The sequence below is a fragment of the Chaetodon auriga genome, chromosome 12, assembly GCF_051107435.1.
Source record: "Chaetodon auriga isolate fChaAug3 chromosome 12, fChaAug3.hap1, whole genome shotgun sequence".
Taxonomy (NCBI): domain Eukaryota; kingdom Metazoa; phylum Chordata; class Actinopteri; order Chaetodontiformes; family Chaetodontidae; genus Chaetodon; species Chaetodon auriga.
In genome coordinates, this window is record NC_135085.1 from 24,663,758 (window position 1) to 24,679,828 (window position 16,071).

The 16,071-nt window shown below is 43.0% G+C and overlaps 3 protein-coding genes across 3 annotated transcripts; all 3 read left to right on the plus strand.

Moving 5' to 3' along the window:
• Positions 1-824: 824 nt before the first annotated feature.
• LOC143329038 (GTPase IMAP family member 7-like) lies at positions 825-6,035 on the plus strand. The gene is made up of 2 exons (XM_076744670.1): positions 825-940; positions 1,284-6,035. Exons 1-2 carry the CDS (start codon positions 916-918, stop codon positions 2,228-2,230), a joined length of 972 nt encoding a protein of 323 aa, XP_076600785.1. The 5' UTR covers positions 825-915; the 3' UTR covers positions 2,231-6,035.
• Positions 6,036-6,100: 65 nt separating this feature from the next.
• On the plus strand, positions 6,101-8,589 carry LOC143329037 (GTPase IMAP family member 9-like). Its single transcript, XM_076744669.1, has 3 exons — positions 6,101-6,128; positions 6,413-6,502; positions 6,845-8,589. The coding sequence occupies exons 1-3, from the start codon at positions 6,116-6,118 to the stop codon at positions 7,795-7,797; spliced, it is 1,056 nt and encodes a 351-aa protein (XP_076600784.1). The 5' UTR covers positions 6,101-6,115; the 3' UTR covers positions 7,798-8,589.
• An 895-nt stretch (positions 8,590-9,484) lies between these two features.
• On the plus strand, positions 9,485-15,184 carry znf622 (zinc finger protein 622). Its single transcript, XM_076744666.1, has 7 exons — positions 9,485-9,592; positions 10,523-11,105; positions 11,426-11,707; positions 12,282-12,444; positions 12,600-12,715; positions 13,142-13,285; positions 14,568-15,184. The coding sequence occupies exons 2-7, from the start codon at positions 10,529-10,531 to the stop codon at positions 14,696-14,698; spliced, it is 1,413 nt and encodes a 470-aa protein (XP_076600781.1). The 5' UTR covers positions 9,485-9,592; positions 10,523-10,528; the 3' UTR covers positions 14,699-15,184.
• Positions 15,185-16,071: the final 887 nt, after the last annotated feature.

Consider the following 16,071-nt stretch of genomic DNA (forward strand, 5'->3'; position numbering starts at 1 on the left):
TCTTGATTGTATCAGTTGTACAGTGGCACTAAAAGAACAAGATACACTTCCATATTTAAACAAGATGTATTGCCAAATGCCACGATGAGACTGATCATCTTTCACATTATACTATAAACCAAGCATGAATGCACAGTGTCTGTCGGGCCAGTCCTTGCTTTGGAATGAAGCACAGCCTGATAACAACAACACTCTGTGTCTGTCCTGCGCTCAGCATTCTGCATTAACTGCATTTGAGCAAGTGAACAAACACAAAGGAAGCAAGAAGCTTAAACTGCAACAAAGCGAAACTCAAACCGTTGTTACCGCTCAGAGGTGAAATTTATGAAGAAAGACGCACATTGTTGAAACTGGAAATGTTTTATTCTGTGGTTATTCCTGTGCCCTTGTTAAAATTCCTTGTGTGCTGCTCAGCAATCATTATGTTATTTCCTGTCAATGCTGATGTTAGACATGAACAGGGTTTGCTGTTTACTTTTCATCTTTTTAATTTAGCATGAGATGATTCAGATGAGTCAAAAAAATTCTAGTTCATTTGTGCATTTGTGTTTAATGCAGGAGGATTTAAACAAACAAATCTGAAGTGAAGCCATCATGTCACGAGACAGTAAGCAAAGGCCTCCCTCTTGCTCTGTTCATTAAGGCAGACCAGGATTTTTTTCATGAATGATAGAAAGGCTTTAACTTCAGACTCGGTGTTCAATGCTCTTCAAAGCCAGCAGTGTTTTATGGGCGTGGCTTGTTGCATAAGGTCCTTATAAGGAAATGTAGACAGAATTAAAGGTGGGGTGAGTGACTGTGGAGGACGACAGGTAATTGTTGACTCATTCCTCTCAGTGCTTTTATAAAGACGTCTCATTGCAGACAGACTTCTTCACTTCAGCAGTAGATCGACTCTTCTCAGCATCACCAACTATGGCCTGCAAATTTTCCAAAACTGGTAGGTCAATTAACTGTATTCAGGACTTCTATCATCACTTTTTGTCAAAGTAATGAACGGATCTTCACAGCTGTAAAGGTGCTTAAATGGAAAAAGAACTTTTCTCAAATCTTTTTCTGAGTTTGGGATTTACACTCCCAGACTCACTCTGTGCTGCATCATACATACAGGTGTTTCTGTTGCTTCTCCTGGCCCAACATGCGGGCAGCATACAAACAATTAACCACAATAAAAACTAAACTAGTAGTCAAGTTTTCAAAGCTGCGCAATGTCAAAGCTGACCATGTTGTGCTGTGCAGTTTGATGAATACCTACAGTGGCAAATATTTGTTCATTTTCACAGACATGCCATCAGGACCGACCAGGTACAACAATAAGGAGCTCAGGATTGTGATGGTGGGGAAGACTGGAGTTGGGAAGAGCACCACAGGAAACACCATTCTGGGAGACAAGTACTTTGAATCAGACTTCTCCTTCAATTCTGTGACTGCACACTGTGCCAAGGCCCTTGGTGAGGTAGATGGACAACGGGTTGCTGTTATCGACACTCCGGGTCTGTTTGACACCAGTACTGATGAAAAGGTTACCCTTAAACATGTTGTCCAGAGCATTTCTTATGCTTCTCCTGGACCCCATGTCTTCCTGGTGATCATCAGACTGGGCAGACTCACAGAGGAAGAAAAGAAGACGGTGGAGAAGATTCAGAAGATCTTTGGAGAGGAAGCACACAAATACAGCCTGGTTCTCTTCACCCACGGTGACCTGCTCAAAGGAGTCCCTATTGAGAAGTTCTTGATGGAGAGCGAAGAACTGCAGGAACTTGTGGCTAAGTGTAACGGCCACTACCAGGTCTTCAATAACGAGCTGGAAGATCGTTCTCAGGTGAAGGAGCTGCTCAACAAGATCAGAAGCATAACGGAGAAAAACGGAGGAAACCATTACACCACGGAAATGTTCCAGGCAGCAGAGAAGGCGATTGAAGAGGAAAAAGAACGACTCCTGAAAGAGAAAGAAGAGCAAATCCTGAAAGAGCAGGAGGCCATGAGGAAGAAAATCGAGAAAAAATATGAGCAACAGATGAAGAAAGTGAAGGACGACGTGGAGAAGAATAATCAGTTAAGGGACACCCGTGAGAAAGAAATTGAAGAGAAAATGAAAGAAATGCAAAAAAAGCATGAAGAGGAGCTTAGAAGGAAAGCTGAGAGCAATGAGATGGTACTTCAGCTGATAAATGTTTTTGTTACCAAAGTCGTAGAAGTATTGGTGAAAAAACTGGGTTCCCGGCTGTAGACAGAATAAAAACTGAGCTGCTTTGCATAAGAAATTCTGGCTTTGTGATGTTGGACTGCAGCAGATTGATGAAACTGGTGTCTCGTACATATTCAGTCAGTCACAGTTATGATCTATAATAACAGTTAATTCATGGGTGTTTATAACTGTCCAAGTTGACCACTAAATGTTCAACAGTCTCACAGATTGTCAAGAAGAAAAATGTCAGAGATTGTGTACTAAATGTGAAAGTCTACCCTCCATGTGCACTGTTTTTGTTTGAAAGGACTGCTGTTGTTTCCTATAAATGCCGATGGGAGGGGTGAACAGGATCTCAGTAGGATGCAATCACGTCCCACCCAAAGCAATAATACTGCAACAGTAGTGATGACTGATGCTGATAAAAGCTGAGACAAACGTAAGCAAGCAAATACACCAACTGTCAGCATGTGAACAGGCTACTGCACAAGCAGGCCTGTGTCTTCAAACACTTTGTCGGCCTCTTTTAAAATATGGCTTTCAGTTTTTCAGCAAAGATGTTCATTACATAAAATAACATTCATAATTACACCTTGTCCTTACAGAGACTAAACTGTATGATTTGATTTCACTGTCCATTGTGTGCCTATTATGTTAAGATTATTCTGGTGCTTTAAGTTCATTTTGCTGGTAAAAAAATTCTCAATAGTTCTTTCACCACCATTAATCAGCCACACGAGGGTGCTATAATTTAAAGATTTAATGCATTTACAAATTCACACCACTGGCCAAAATTAGGTCACAAATTTCAATCCACACATGATCTTAAAGACACGGGTTATTGTAAAATGCACATTTTAAGTCCTGATGTCTGAGCAGCTCAGAGAGAAGATTCTCACACTGACAGTTTAGACTTTTTTAAAAAATGAAACCTACAAAAATGATTAACTGCAAATTTAAAGGACCTAAACAAACATATCACACACACATGAACCTTTAAGTTTTAAATTTCAAAGTGAAATTATTCATGAAAATGGAGACAGTAAAATAAATAATGTTAGAGAAAAAAGATCTCTGAGAGAGTCTACTTTGAGCCATAAGGTCAGTCAGCATGCTAACACGATGATGATGCTACCATGTTGATGTTTTCACCATCTTTGATTAGCACGGTAGCATGTTAGCATTCACTGTTTACAATACAGCTGAGCGGCAAAGAGAGACAGACTCGACGGCATCAGATGAAAAGTCTGGATCAAAGTTATCAGAACTCATCCTGAGGGTCTTTACTTCTACTTAATTATTTGATGCCAATCCAGTCAGTGGAGATGTTTCAGTCTGGACTGACTGACAGAACCGACACACTGACCAGCAGCATGGCTAAAAAGCAGAAATCTTTGTCCCCTTCCTGTGTGTTCGTAATTTGGCCGACTCGATCGCTGAAGCCCCGAGTAAACAAGATAAATCCCACTTTAACTCCATCGAGCACTGTTCTCTTGATTATATCAGTTGTACAGTGGCACTAAAAGAACAAGATACACTTCCATATTTAAACAAGATGTATTGCCAAATGCAACTGAACAGTATTCTATCCCTAATCAGGTAAAGACATTTGCTCTTGCAGAATTGTCGTAAAGAGGTCTGGGTCAGCAATTCAACTAAAAGGAGTTGTTATATTTGTACTGATTCATTCTTGGTTTTTAATTATGTTTAATGAGTGAAAAGTGTTTGAAAAGATAATGTGCTTTCTAGTTTGATTTGTCACCTTCTGCACTTTAAAGAGTGATAAATATCTCCTGACTTGGCGGTTTCTGGTCAAGGGGTGATGAGACTGATCATCTTTCACATTATACTATAAACCAAGCATGAATGCACAGTGTCTGTGTCCTTGCTTTGGAATGAAGCACAGCCTGATAACAACAACACTCTGTGTCTGTCCTGCTCTCAGCATTCTGCATTAACTGCATTTGAGCAAGTGAACAAACACAAAGGAAGTGCAGACTCTATTGTTTTGGATCAGACCTTAAAGTACTTAAAGTACTTGTTAAAATTCCTTGCATGCTGCTCAGCAATCATGCACACAAAACTCTAAATGTATATTTTCTACCACTTCATGCTGGGCTGGACCCTCAGAGGGCTCTGCTGTGTATGTTTAAGCTATATGTACTGCACTTTTCAGAAAACACCATTGCACTACATCATATTCTTGAGGTGGAGTTGTGTCTGTTTTATCTAAAAGCCCTGCTGAAAGCTCACAGTCTTGCAGCATTTGCTGAACTGCTGACTGGGTTTGCAGCACACATGTTTTATGAACAGAGAATAAGAACTACAGTTCAAAGAGCTGCCTTCACTCCATGTGCACAGTATTTTGGGCGCACAAGAACACAAGAAGCAGTGTTAATTCCTGTAAATGCTGATGGGAGGGGCATGTTCATTTGCCGTCATGTGAACAGACACTACACAATTCAAAGTCTACGCTCCATGTGCACTGTATTCTTGGCAGTTTAAAAGAACTGCTGTTATTTCCTGTAAATGCTGATGGGAGGGGTGAACGAGATGCACTGTTTGATGGTGGACAGAAGGAACCATGAAAATGCAGGAGGACCGGATATTCAAGCTGTGCTACATTCTAAAAATAAAATGGTACAGTTAAGGGTGTGAGTGATTTCAATCGATCATTTGAAGGTTGAATTAAAAACTTAGCCATAAAATCATAGAGGGAAACGAAATCACCCTTAACTGATGAAGAAAATCAGCTCAAACACAATCCTGCAAAATCCTGAAGCAAAAAACTTTGGAGGTTGTTCTCGAAAACAAAGTTCAGGCTCAGCTGGAGGTTCTGGCTGGGTCACTGCCACACTGACTTTACAGCAGTTATCACAGCACAATGAGCACCGGCAGCTGACTGCTGAGGGTGCAGTCTAACTGGAGTGTCTATTGTCAATTAAATGTATGATGAAACAACTAAATTTGTTTTCTTTTCAATGAATGTGTCTGTCTGTCTGCCTGTGTCGAAACAGAAATTATTTTCCATTTGCATGGAATTTAATTCTTGTTTTTCCCATTTATTGTAATTGTTAGATATTTTGTGAAGATTTATTGTAAGAAACCTACATTTAAAACATTTTATTGTCGGGCGTAACACCGGGGGCTGTATTCATGAAGCCTCCTAGTACAAAGAGTTTCTCCTAGACATGAAATTCTCAGAATTTTGACATTTTTTAAGAATTTCCATTTAGGGTTGAGACCTTTGGGTTAATACTTTCACCAAGGAGACCGGGGTGTGTGTCCTTTTGGGAAATCAAAAGTGAAACCAAAAGTGAACCATCTTAACCTTTGGTACCTAAACCAAACCAGGTATTAATTGGTGCCTGCACCAAACTAACTAGTCCTGTGCCTAAACCTAACTTTCCAATTAGTTTTGGTGAGTAAACCTAACCAAGTAGTTCTGGTGACAAAAGCCTGACCAACCTGCAATCTGAACTTGTTTCATTCGTGACAGCAAAGGTCTCCTGTCTCTTGATTGGCTCATTAATTGGATGGGTTGACATCTCACCTACACACAAAATTGGACTTTTGTGTGTGTCCTACACATGATTTGAAAGTGGAAAAGTGTTAGTTATATGCAGATCGACCTAACCGGTCCTTTGAATTGTGGTCATGTCTATTCCCTCCATTTATTTGGTCAGGTTTGTTGTTCTTAGCTGTTGTTGTTCTTTTCCTGTCTGAGTACTTTGAGAGCAATGGAAAAATCAGACTCAAATTCCTTGAATGTGTACAGATATTTGGTGTCTGTCTGTGCGGGTCTGAAAATATTTTCCCAGTTGTGCATTAAAGTCAAGTCCAATTTTTCACATTTGTTTGACCTCATTGTCATTTTTTGTTATTGCAGCAGGATTTAAACAAACAAATCTGAGAAGTGAAGCCATCATGTCACGAGACAGTAAGCAAAGACTTCCCTCTTGCTCTGTTCATTAAGGCAGACCAGGATTTTATACTTTCATGAATGATAGAAAGGCTTTAAAAACATTCAGACTTAATCTTGGAGACATTTCACTGAACTTCAGACTCGGTGTTCAATGCTCTTCAAAGCCAGCAGTGTTTTATGGGCGTGGCTTGTTGCATGAAGTCCTTATAAGGAAATGTAGACAGAATTAAAGGTGGGCTGAGTGACTGTGGAGGACGACAGTTGATTGTTGACTCGTTCCTCTCAGTGCTTTTATAAAGACGTCTCATTGCAGACAGACTTCTTCACTTCAGCAGTAGATCGACTCTTCTCAGCATCACCAACTATGGCCTGCAAATTTTCCAAAACTGGTAGGTCAATTAACTGTATTCAGGACTTCTATCATCACTTTTATCAAAGTAATGAACGGATCTTCACAGCTGTAAAGGTGCTTAAATGGAAAAAGAACTTTTCTCAAATCTTTTTCTGAGTTTGGGATTTACACTCCCAGACTCACTCTGTGCTGCATCATACATACAGGTGTTTCTGTTGCTTCTCCTGGCCCAACATGCGGGCAGCATACAAACAATTAACCACAATAAAAACTAAACTAGTAGTCAAGTTTTCAAAGCTGCGCAATGTCAAAGCTGACCATGTTGTGCTGTGCAGTCTGATGAATACCTACAGTGGCAAATATTTGTTCATTTTCACAGACATGCCATCAGGACCGACCAGGTACAACAATAAGGAGCTCAGGATTGTGATGGTGGGGAAGACTGGAGTTGGGAAGAGCGCCACAGGAAACACCATTCTGGGAACGAAGTACTTTGAATCAGACTTCTCCTTCAATTCTGTGACTGCACACTGTGCCAAGGCCCTTGGTGAGGTAGATGGGCAACGGGTTGCTGTTATCGACACTCCGGGTCTGTTTGACACCAGTACTGATGAAAAGGTTACCCTTAAACATGTTGTCCAGAGCATTTCTTATGCTTCTCCTGGACCCCATGTCTTCCTGGTGATCATCAGACTGGGCAGACTCACAGAGGAAGAAAAGAAGACGGTGCAGAAGATTCAGAAGATCTTTGGAGAGGAAGCACACAGATACAGCCTGGTTCTCTTCACCCACGGTGACCTGCTCAAAGGAGTCCCTATTGAGAAGTTCTTGATGAAGAGCGAAGAACTGCAGGAACTTGTGGCTAAGTGTAACGGCCACTACCAGGTCTTCAATAACGAGCTGGAAGATCGTTCTCAGGTGAAGGAGCTGCTCAACAAGATCAGAAGCATAACGGAGAAAAACGGAGGAAACCATTACACCACGGAAATGTTCCAGGCAGCAGAGAAGGCGATTGAAGAGGAAAAAGAACGACTCCTGAAAGAGAAAGAAGAGCAAATCCTGAAAGAGCAGGAGGCCATGAGGAAGAAAATCGAGAAAAAATATGAGCAACAGATGAAGAAAGTGAAGGACGACGTGGAGAAGAATAATCAGTTAAGGGACACCCGTGAGAAAGAAATTGAAGAGAAAATGAAAGAAATGCAAAAAAAGCATGAAGAGGAGCTTAGAAGGAAAGCTGAGAGCAGTAATGTCGTACTTGAGCTGATAAATGGTGTTGCTACAAAGGTTGTAGAGTGGGGGAAAAAACTGGGTTCCTGGCTGGGGATAGAATAAAAACTGAGCTGCTTTGCATAAGAAATTCTGACTTTGTGATGCTGGACTGCAGCAGATTGATGAAACTGGTGTGTCTCGTACATATTCAGTCAGTCACAGTTAAGATCTATAATAACAGTTAATTCATGGGTGTTTATAACTGTCCAAGTTGACCACTAAATGTTCAACAGTCTCACAGATTGTCAAGAAGAAAAATGTTAAAGAGATTGTGTAATAAATGTGAAAGTCTACCCTCCATGTGCACTGTTTTTGTTTCAAAGGACTGCTGTTGTTTCCTATAAATGCCGATGGGAGGGGTGAACGGGATTTCCTCTTTCCGGAGGTAACAATGAAGATGCAGGAGGACTTGATATTCAGGCTCTGCTAGGTTATGAAAATAAAATGGGACAATCAAGGGTGTGAATCACTTCAGTCAGTCATTTGAAGGCTGAATTAAAAACTTGCAGATGAAATGTTAGAGGGAAAAGAAATCACAGTTCACTGAAGAGGACGATCAGCTCAAACGCAACTGTGCAAAATCCTGACCAAAAGTCTTATCAGCTTGTTCTTGAAAACACTTTGACAAAGTTCAGGCTCAGCTGGATGTTCTGGCTGGATCATGACCACAACCTCTAACTGCAGTTGAAACCCATTCACACCAATGTTGGACTCTCAGGTAGTATAAAGAACAAAAAAGTCAGCAAATGGAGGAAGGTGGATTGGATGGATGGGTCAAACAAAGACACAGCTTTCACTCAGGAGACCAGGGCGTGTGTCCAGTGAGAAAACAAAAGTGAAACCAAAAGTGAACGACCTTTTTGTAAACCTAACCAAGCAGCTTTGGTGCTTCAACCCAACGAAATGCTAATGATTTCACAACAACAGAGATGTTCATTACATGAAATAACATCCATAATTACACTTGTCCTTACAGAGACTAAACTGTATGATTTGATTTCACCATCCATTGTGCGTCTATTATATTATATTATGCCATCCTTAACATCTTATGTTTGATTTAATGTCCTCTGGTTCATAATGTCAGATAAACCAAACTAAGACCTCACAAGTTTTAACAATGTGAGATGATCGATAAAACACGGGCAGTGCCAAAGACTGTCAAGAATATATTGATGAGGTGATCATGAAATAAAGCTGATAATATGGGCAATGCTTTGTGGCATGAGTTTGAGTCTATATAGACAACATTTAATGTTCATTAAAGACTTGAACTTCTTTTGTTCAACTGCGGTGTCAGACGGATCCACACATCCTGTTTTTCTGGATGTCACCAAGTTGCATTCTTAAATGGGCACAGATATTGTGCAATAGCTCCCTCCACTGGCCAGGAGTGACTGTAGCAGGTGAATGATGATGAGGACAAAATATGTTAATAACAAGACATAAAATCAAAAGGAATTGAATTTATGTTTAACTTAAACTCACAATGACAAAATAGAATTCTTTCAAATATCCACGGCTTTAAAGGCCTCTTATATTGCTGAATAAAACAACTCATAAGTCTTCAAGTGTGTATTGTGTCAAAACACACTTGCTAAAAACTAGACTAAGAAATGTAAATCTCCTTTAGTGCTTAGAATGCTTTTTCTGGTCAACGTGTCATACACATCCGAAGCAGTAGGTGACGGTAATGCATCTGAAGCCCTGGTTGCCCACCGCCGACACTCACGAAGAAGAAACCAGGAAGTTAACCTCGTGTGGTGGTGTGGTTTACTGACGGTAGAGTGAGACGGGGCCCACTTTACCCAAGAAGAGCTTTAAACGCATTTCTTGGAGGAAACGGCTCATTGAAAAAGTGAGTAAAGGTTGTATATTAGTCGCCTGCTACCACATTCTTCTGTCGTCGTCATGATTATTCTGAAAGTGTGAGCTTTGAGCTGTTGTTTCCAGTGTTTATACTGAAATACTTGATGTCTGGATAGCTTTTTGCTACCTGGCGATAGCATACGTTGTAGTCTTAGACTGGCGCAGCACCGCAGTTTGTAGAGTTCATGTAGAATTAAGTTGTTGATTTTCTTTTATTAACTTACGGTCGGTAACGTTAGCTAACGCTTTCATGCCTCTGACTCTACCCCACAGCTAGCGGCTGTGTGGCTAGATGGGCTAGGCTAACATGCTAACCAGGCTTGATGTTACACAAGTTTAACCATGTAAATTAATGTTATGAAACCCATGGCAAGGCAAAGGCCCTTTATTGGTAAAACACTGGGGCAATTCAAGGTGAGTATACAGTAAACATTAACACGTAAACAGTGCAAAAGCACAGACTTACAAGCAAACTAATGTAGTTCAATACAGTGTTTAACCGAAACCAAAAATCTAAAATAAAAGGACGCAACAGGAACAGTTAAAATGAAGGTTATTTATGTGATAAGCTGACTCGTTACTTTATTTTGTACATAACTCACCAAGTGTCCAGTCTGTTGGCTAATGTTTCACCCGGATAAAGCTAATATTGCCTGACACAACGACCCCGTAGTAAATCCAAACATCATGAAGGTTACACTGAAATTCAAATGCACTGCAAACCTTTGGAGTTTCCAGTGCTTTTGAAAGTATTACTTTAAACCAAGAGGTGTTTTCAAAATCTGTTAATCATGATGATAATTTGATCATCAAACTAATGGGTTGGATAGAATAGCTTTCTTACATGTCGGGCTGCGACTGCTGGTAAATTGTTTGAATCATCCTTAATCTTAATCTGGCTTTCCCATCTCGCCTTCAGATTGCCATGGCGTCCTACACCTGCATCAGCTGCCGAGTGGCTTTTGCAGACGGCGAGGTGCAGCGAGCTCACTACAAAACCGACTGGCACCGCTACAATCTGAAGCGCAAGGTGGCCGACATGCCGCCGGTCACTGCTGAGAACTTTCAGGAGCGCGTCCTGGCACAGCGGGCAGCCGCCGAACAGCAGCTGAGCGACGCGGCGGCCATGGAGGGCTGCGCCGTCTGCAACAAGAAGTTCTCCAGCACCAACGCCTACCAGAACCACCTGCAGTCCCACAAACACCAGCAGGCAGAGAAGCAGGCGCTGCTTGCCGCCCAGAGGAAGGTGGAGAAGATGAACGAGAAGAACCTGGAGAAGGGACTTGGCGACGAGAAGGTGGACCATGACGCCAGGAACGAGGCCCTGCAGCAGGCCCTGAAGGAGCAGCAGAGGTCGAGCCCAGCAAAGCAAGGAACAGCCCAGACGTCACAAGTGGTGACAAAGCAGAGGACGCAGAAGGTGGAGAAACCCCCCAGGATGATGTGGCTGGAGGAGCAGGCCAAGAGGCGAGAGAGAGAAGAGGGAGCCACGGCTGGGGAAGGTAAGGAGGAGAAGTGAAGCCATCATGGACATCTCTGAATATTCCTGTGTGGCTCACAGGTGTGTTTTTGATGGACATCTACTCATACTTAGATTGGTAGATACACTCACTGCTGGTTTGTTTGTTGTTGGTTTCTTAATTGATCACTTAATTAATTGCTTTTTTATAGGTACTTACACTTGAAAACCTGCGTAATGAGAGTAAATACACTCCCAGCAGTTGTAAGATAAAGGTGCAGAATGTCAGTTCAGTGAGAGTTTAAGGTCTTCGTGAGTGTTTGTGTGAAAAACTGACACCATGTTCCAATAAAAACCTTCCAGAGGATTGGGAGGACGTTGACGAGGAGGAAGAGGATGATGATGAAGAAATGGAGGAGGAGGATGAAGAGGAGACGATGGATCAAGAGGAAGGAGACTCGGCGGCTCTGTCGGACTGCCAGCCTCCCGCTCTGCCGGGCGCCATCCCCGTCATCGACTGCCTGTTCTGCCCCCACCACTCCAAGTCACTCATGAAGAACGTCGCCCACATGACCAAAGTCCACAGCTTCTTCATCCCAGACGTGGAGTTCCTCGTCGACCTCAAGGGCCTCATCCGCTACCTGGGTGAGTTTGGGGTGTAAAGGTAACGGTGCAACGGCTGCATTGTTAAATGTGTTTGATTTTTATCAGACAAGGCTGTTCAGTCATTTAAAGCTGAACAGAGATCAGCAATAGTCAGTCAGTAAGTAGAGAAGAGAGGAAACTCTCGCTCTTCAGCGTCTTAATGTTCGTAGTGAGGTTGTTTTGACTTTAAAGTTTGAGTTCAAGACAAAACAGCTGCCAGCTCTTCGTAACGTTGAAGGCTTTCAGTCTGTCGAAGGGACGCCGTGATCCTGATCCGAGTCCTTTAATATCGATTATGTGCTCATTCAGAGTTCAGTCCCGTTCTCAGATTTACTGAAATGTTGATAGAAAATGTGTCGGACTCATTCAGACAACAGCTGCAGCTGCTGTAGAAGAACTTCCTCTCAGATAACCGAGCTTCCTCGTTTCTGACCATCATGTCGATTCGACTCATTTTTGAGGCTGTACGCGTTGATATTTTTTACACATTGGAAGACGTTTGTTTTCCGACGCGAACAGCTGACTGAAGGTGATGCTCAATCCTGCCTCGTGTTGTTCCTCTCTTGCGTTACAGGAGAGAAAGTCGGCGCTGGGAACGTGTGTTTGTGGTGTAACGAGAAGGGCCGCTCGTTCTACTCCACAGAGGCGGTGCAGAGTCACATGACAGACAAAAGCCATTGTAAGCTTTTCACAGACGGCGACGCTGCCCTGGAGTTTGCAGACTTTTACGACTTCAGGTAATGAAGACATTTCTAATAAATGACTCTGCTTGACCTTGTTTGCAGTGGATGGAGTGTCTCCTACAGATACAGCACCATCTGCAGGCTGGAAGGCATGTCTGCAGCGGCGTCGTCGCTCTGATTCACACACTGCTTTGTTTTCGTGCCCACAGGAGCAGCTACCCGGACAGGAAGGAGGGAGAGGAAGCTGGAATGGACGAAGACGAGCTGCCCGATGACAAGACCCTGGAGTACGACGACGAAACGCTGGAGCTGACCCTCCCTTCAGGTGAGTTTTCTATAATCAGCTACATTCAAAACATAATTGAATGTGTAGATCTGTCTGTTTCTGCCTTAGTACCACTGAGGCCGTCGAATACAAATAATTTACCTTTGAAAGTGCTGCCGGTCTGGTCTTCTGCACTTTTTAACCAAAGCAAAAACACTGAACATTTTCCAGGTCCAACTTATCAAATTTGAGGATTGTAAATCGGATGTTTCAGTATATTCTGACACCCCGTTGACATAAAGACATAAATATGTGCGGATCATTGAACTCATCATGAATCAAGTGATAATCTGCAGTTTTGTGCTCATGAAATCTCTTATAAGAGACGGTGCTTTTTAACCCAGAGACGCTCGTTGTTCACTTCGCTCTCTGTGCTGAGTGTGTTCATGTTGTAACAGAACGCGCCCTCGCTGTGTGTTCCTGCAGGTGCTAAGGTCGGCCACCGCTCCCTCATGAGGTACTACAGACAGCGCTTCGGAGCGCAGAGGGCGGTGGCTCTGAGCCACAGTAAGAACGCTGTCGGCCGAGTCCTCCGGCAGTACAAAGCTCTGGGCTGGGGAGGAGATGGAGGTAAGATTGACGCAGGACGGCGCCGCGTTACAGTAGTTTAACGTTTTACAGGTGAAAGAGAGCTGACTGCCGTTTGGTACAGTCTGATGCACGTGCACGTCACAGGCACGTTATAGCAGAAATATTATTAACAAAGCCAAGAATTAACTTTCACGCCCACATCAAATGTCATTGTAATGCAGGTGGAGGAGAGGAGGTCCAAAAGTCTAAAGAGGACATTTTTATCTGTTCATTAAAAGTGTGCACAGAAAGTTTTTCAGACCCTTTCAAGTTTTCCATTCAGGTCATCTTTTCATTTAATACAATATCCTCCACAGTGACGAAGCAAGAGCAGGTTTTTTTAATGTGTTTTATTCTGAAAAATCACGTCATTGTGGGCCTTTGCGTACAGACTGATGAGGAAAAATCCACTTTAAGATAAGTCTGAAACACATCAGCTGACAACGTAATTAAGATCCTCCATTTCTGCCTTTTCTTCTGATTAAAATGGTGTTTTATTATCGTCAGGTGTGGAGTTTATGGTGAGAGTATTTATTTTAGCAAACACACGTTTTGGGGGCAGTGAGGCCGTGAAGAACATGAAGAGCTCGTGAACTCTGACGGTTTCAGGCTCTGTGCAGCTCTGCTCACAGTTTGACTGTATTCACTCTGTATTTGTGTCGAGGTGTCGGTGGAGTACACGGTACTGCAGGATTACTACAGTTTTGAATGTAGTAATGAATGTTGTGTCAGCTCCCACCAAAAAAGAGGCAGTTGCTGTGTGAGATGTGCTCCCCTGGGTGTGTAAAATACTTCACTTTGTATTTTACCAGCGTTTCAGAGCTTCTGACCTGCAGTCCTGCTTCTCCCACGTTTGATTTATTGTGTTTACTGAAGATCTCAGAGTCTGATTCTCGTGGTCGCTGTCAGCTTTTGGCCCAGGGAGCTCGATTTTTCAGCCACGTCGTGTCCTTCGCTGTGAGCTCGAGTGTGAACTTTCACTCTGTTCTGTGTTGTGGAGGAACGGCGTGTTTTTGGCACCTTGGTCTTATTGATGAAGCTCTTTTCCTTTTGTTGCTCTCAGGCGTTAAAACTTACTGCAGGATTAAAAACTTCAGAATCTTTAGCCAAAAGTTTGCTGCTCATGTTTTGTTTCTGTCTCTGATGGGAAAAGGTTAACATAAGGTTAAAGGTTAATATAAATGTGTGTTTTCCGTCCTGTGACAGCGAGTGCTGTGAACACACGTCATACCTGCCTAATCAACACAATGTACGCACCTGCTGTCCTCTGTGTCCCTCTCAGGCAGCGGCTTCCATCAGAAACCGAGAGACATGCAGTACGTACAGATGATGAAGTCAAAATGGATGCTGAAGATGGGCATGAGCCACAACGCCACCAGGCAGAAGCACTTCAGAGCCCAGGTCATGTTCTAAAGGCGGCCTGGAGGGACGGACTGTCAGTCGGGACGTTTGAGTCCAGGATCAAATGCAGCTCGGCGCTGGGAACAAACCTCCGACACGTCGTCAGACTGTGTCGGTGATGCTGCGTCGTGTGTGACGTACATGTTAATCTGAGGCTCGTGACCTGCAGCAGAAACACTGACGAGGAGAAATCTTCACCAGATTTCCAGCTGCTCTGTGAATCTGCTTGAAATTGACTTGCGATGGAAGTTCTGCTGCTTCATCGACTTCACTGCAAAAACATCCTCTTAGCTGGAGATCGAGGGCCTGAATCCTGCTTCTGACATCACTGGGAAACTCGATGGATCCTGTAGAAGCTACAGTGATCAATAATGAGGAGGTGGTTTTATTATTTTGGAGTCTAATCAGATACATAACTTTTTTAACCGATGACAGGATCATATCTCTATGATTCAATGTGCTGCTGATAATCCAACCGAATAAATGAGCTATTGGATACACGGCAGTCTTTCTTAATATTCAATAAGCATTTTTAAGTCCTTTTTCTACTGTTTCCTCTGATCACCTTCCAGAGGAAAGTCCTGTCTGAGCGTGTGACTGCTGCTAACTTTACACGACACGCTCTCCCGTGAAGACACTGACGCTGCTTTACTGCAGGCCTGTTTTCAGACTCTCGGTGCTCTACACACAAGTCGAGTTCATTTTCCAGCTGCTGGCATCAACCAGACGTTTATGTTACAAAATGAATGTTGTCCAGTGTGTAGTTATCACGTTTGTCTCAGGTCCAGCGTCGGTCTGGCTTTTGTTAGCCTCTGAGGATTAGCATGATAGCACGCCAACAGCTGGCAGGTTTACAACCCTGCTTCCAAAAAGCATCATGTTTCACAGACTGGGAAAGATGTGGAACGCTCCAAACACACCTGTTCACAGGTAAACAGGTTCACTGCTAACTTATTAAAGGTTATCGTGTTGCACTGAGCGCTTCACTGTGCTAGCTAGCATTAGCATGTCCCGTGTTACTGTGAGGTTATTGTCATGTTCATCTCTCCCGCCGTCCCTTTTCTCTCCTTCCTCCCTTCTTTCTGTGTTTTTTCTTCCTGACCTCACCTGAAAGCACACAAATGCCCAAATTTTGTGTTTCACCCGCAGTGAAACGACGCCCTGCTCTTCCTGACAGTGAGTACTGATATTTGTTCTATAAACAACTGGAAACAGGCTTTTCTCACTGTGGTGCTGCCTCTTTTACTGAAGACGATGCTTCGGACTCGTCTTCATCACCGCGCTTCCTTTCAGGTACGTCAGATCTCTCGTGACTCTGAGCCTCACACGGATGATGTCATTGAAAGCTGATGAGGCTTCAGCAGGATGCTGACCCACCACACCGC

What these genes read in the sequence shown, in the direction of transcription:
- LOC143329037 (XM_076744669.1), top strand. An exon ending in CTGCAAATTTTCCAAAACTG is followed by an intron (nt 6,503 to 6,844) that starts GTAGGTCAATTA and finishes TCATTTTCACAG; the next exon opens with ACATGCCATCAGGACCGACC.
- LOC143329038 (XM_076744670.1), top strand. Translation starts at nt 916, where the DNA reads ATGGCCTGCAAATTTTCCAAAACTG. An exon ending in CTGCAAATTTTCCAAAACTG is followed by an intron (nt 941 to 1,283) that starts GTAGGTCAATTA and finishes TCATTTTCACAG; the next exon opens with ACATGCCATCAGGACCGACC.
- znf622 (XM_076744666.1), top strand. Translation starts at nt 10,529, where the DNA reads ATGGCGTCCTACACCTGCATCAGCTGCCGAGTGGCTTTTGCAGACGGC. An exon ending in GCAGACTTTTACGACTTCAG is followed by an intron (nt 12,445 to 12,599) that starts GTAATGAAGACA and finishes TCGTGCCCACAG; the next exon opens with GAGCAGCTACCCGGACAGGA. An exon ending in GGAGCTGACCCTCCCTTCAG is followed by an intron (nt 12,716 to 13,141) that starts GTGAGTTTTCTA and finishes GTGTTCCTGCAG; the next exon opens with GTGCTAAGGTCGGCCACCGC.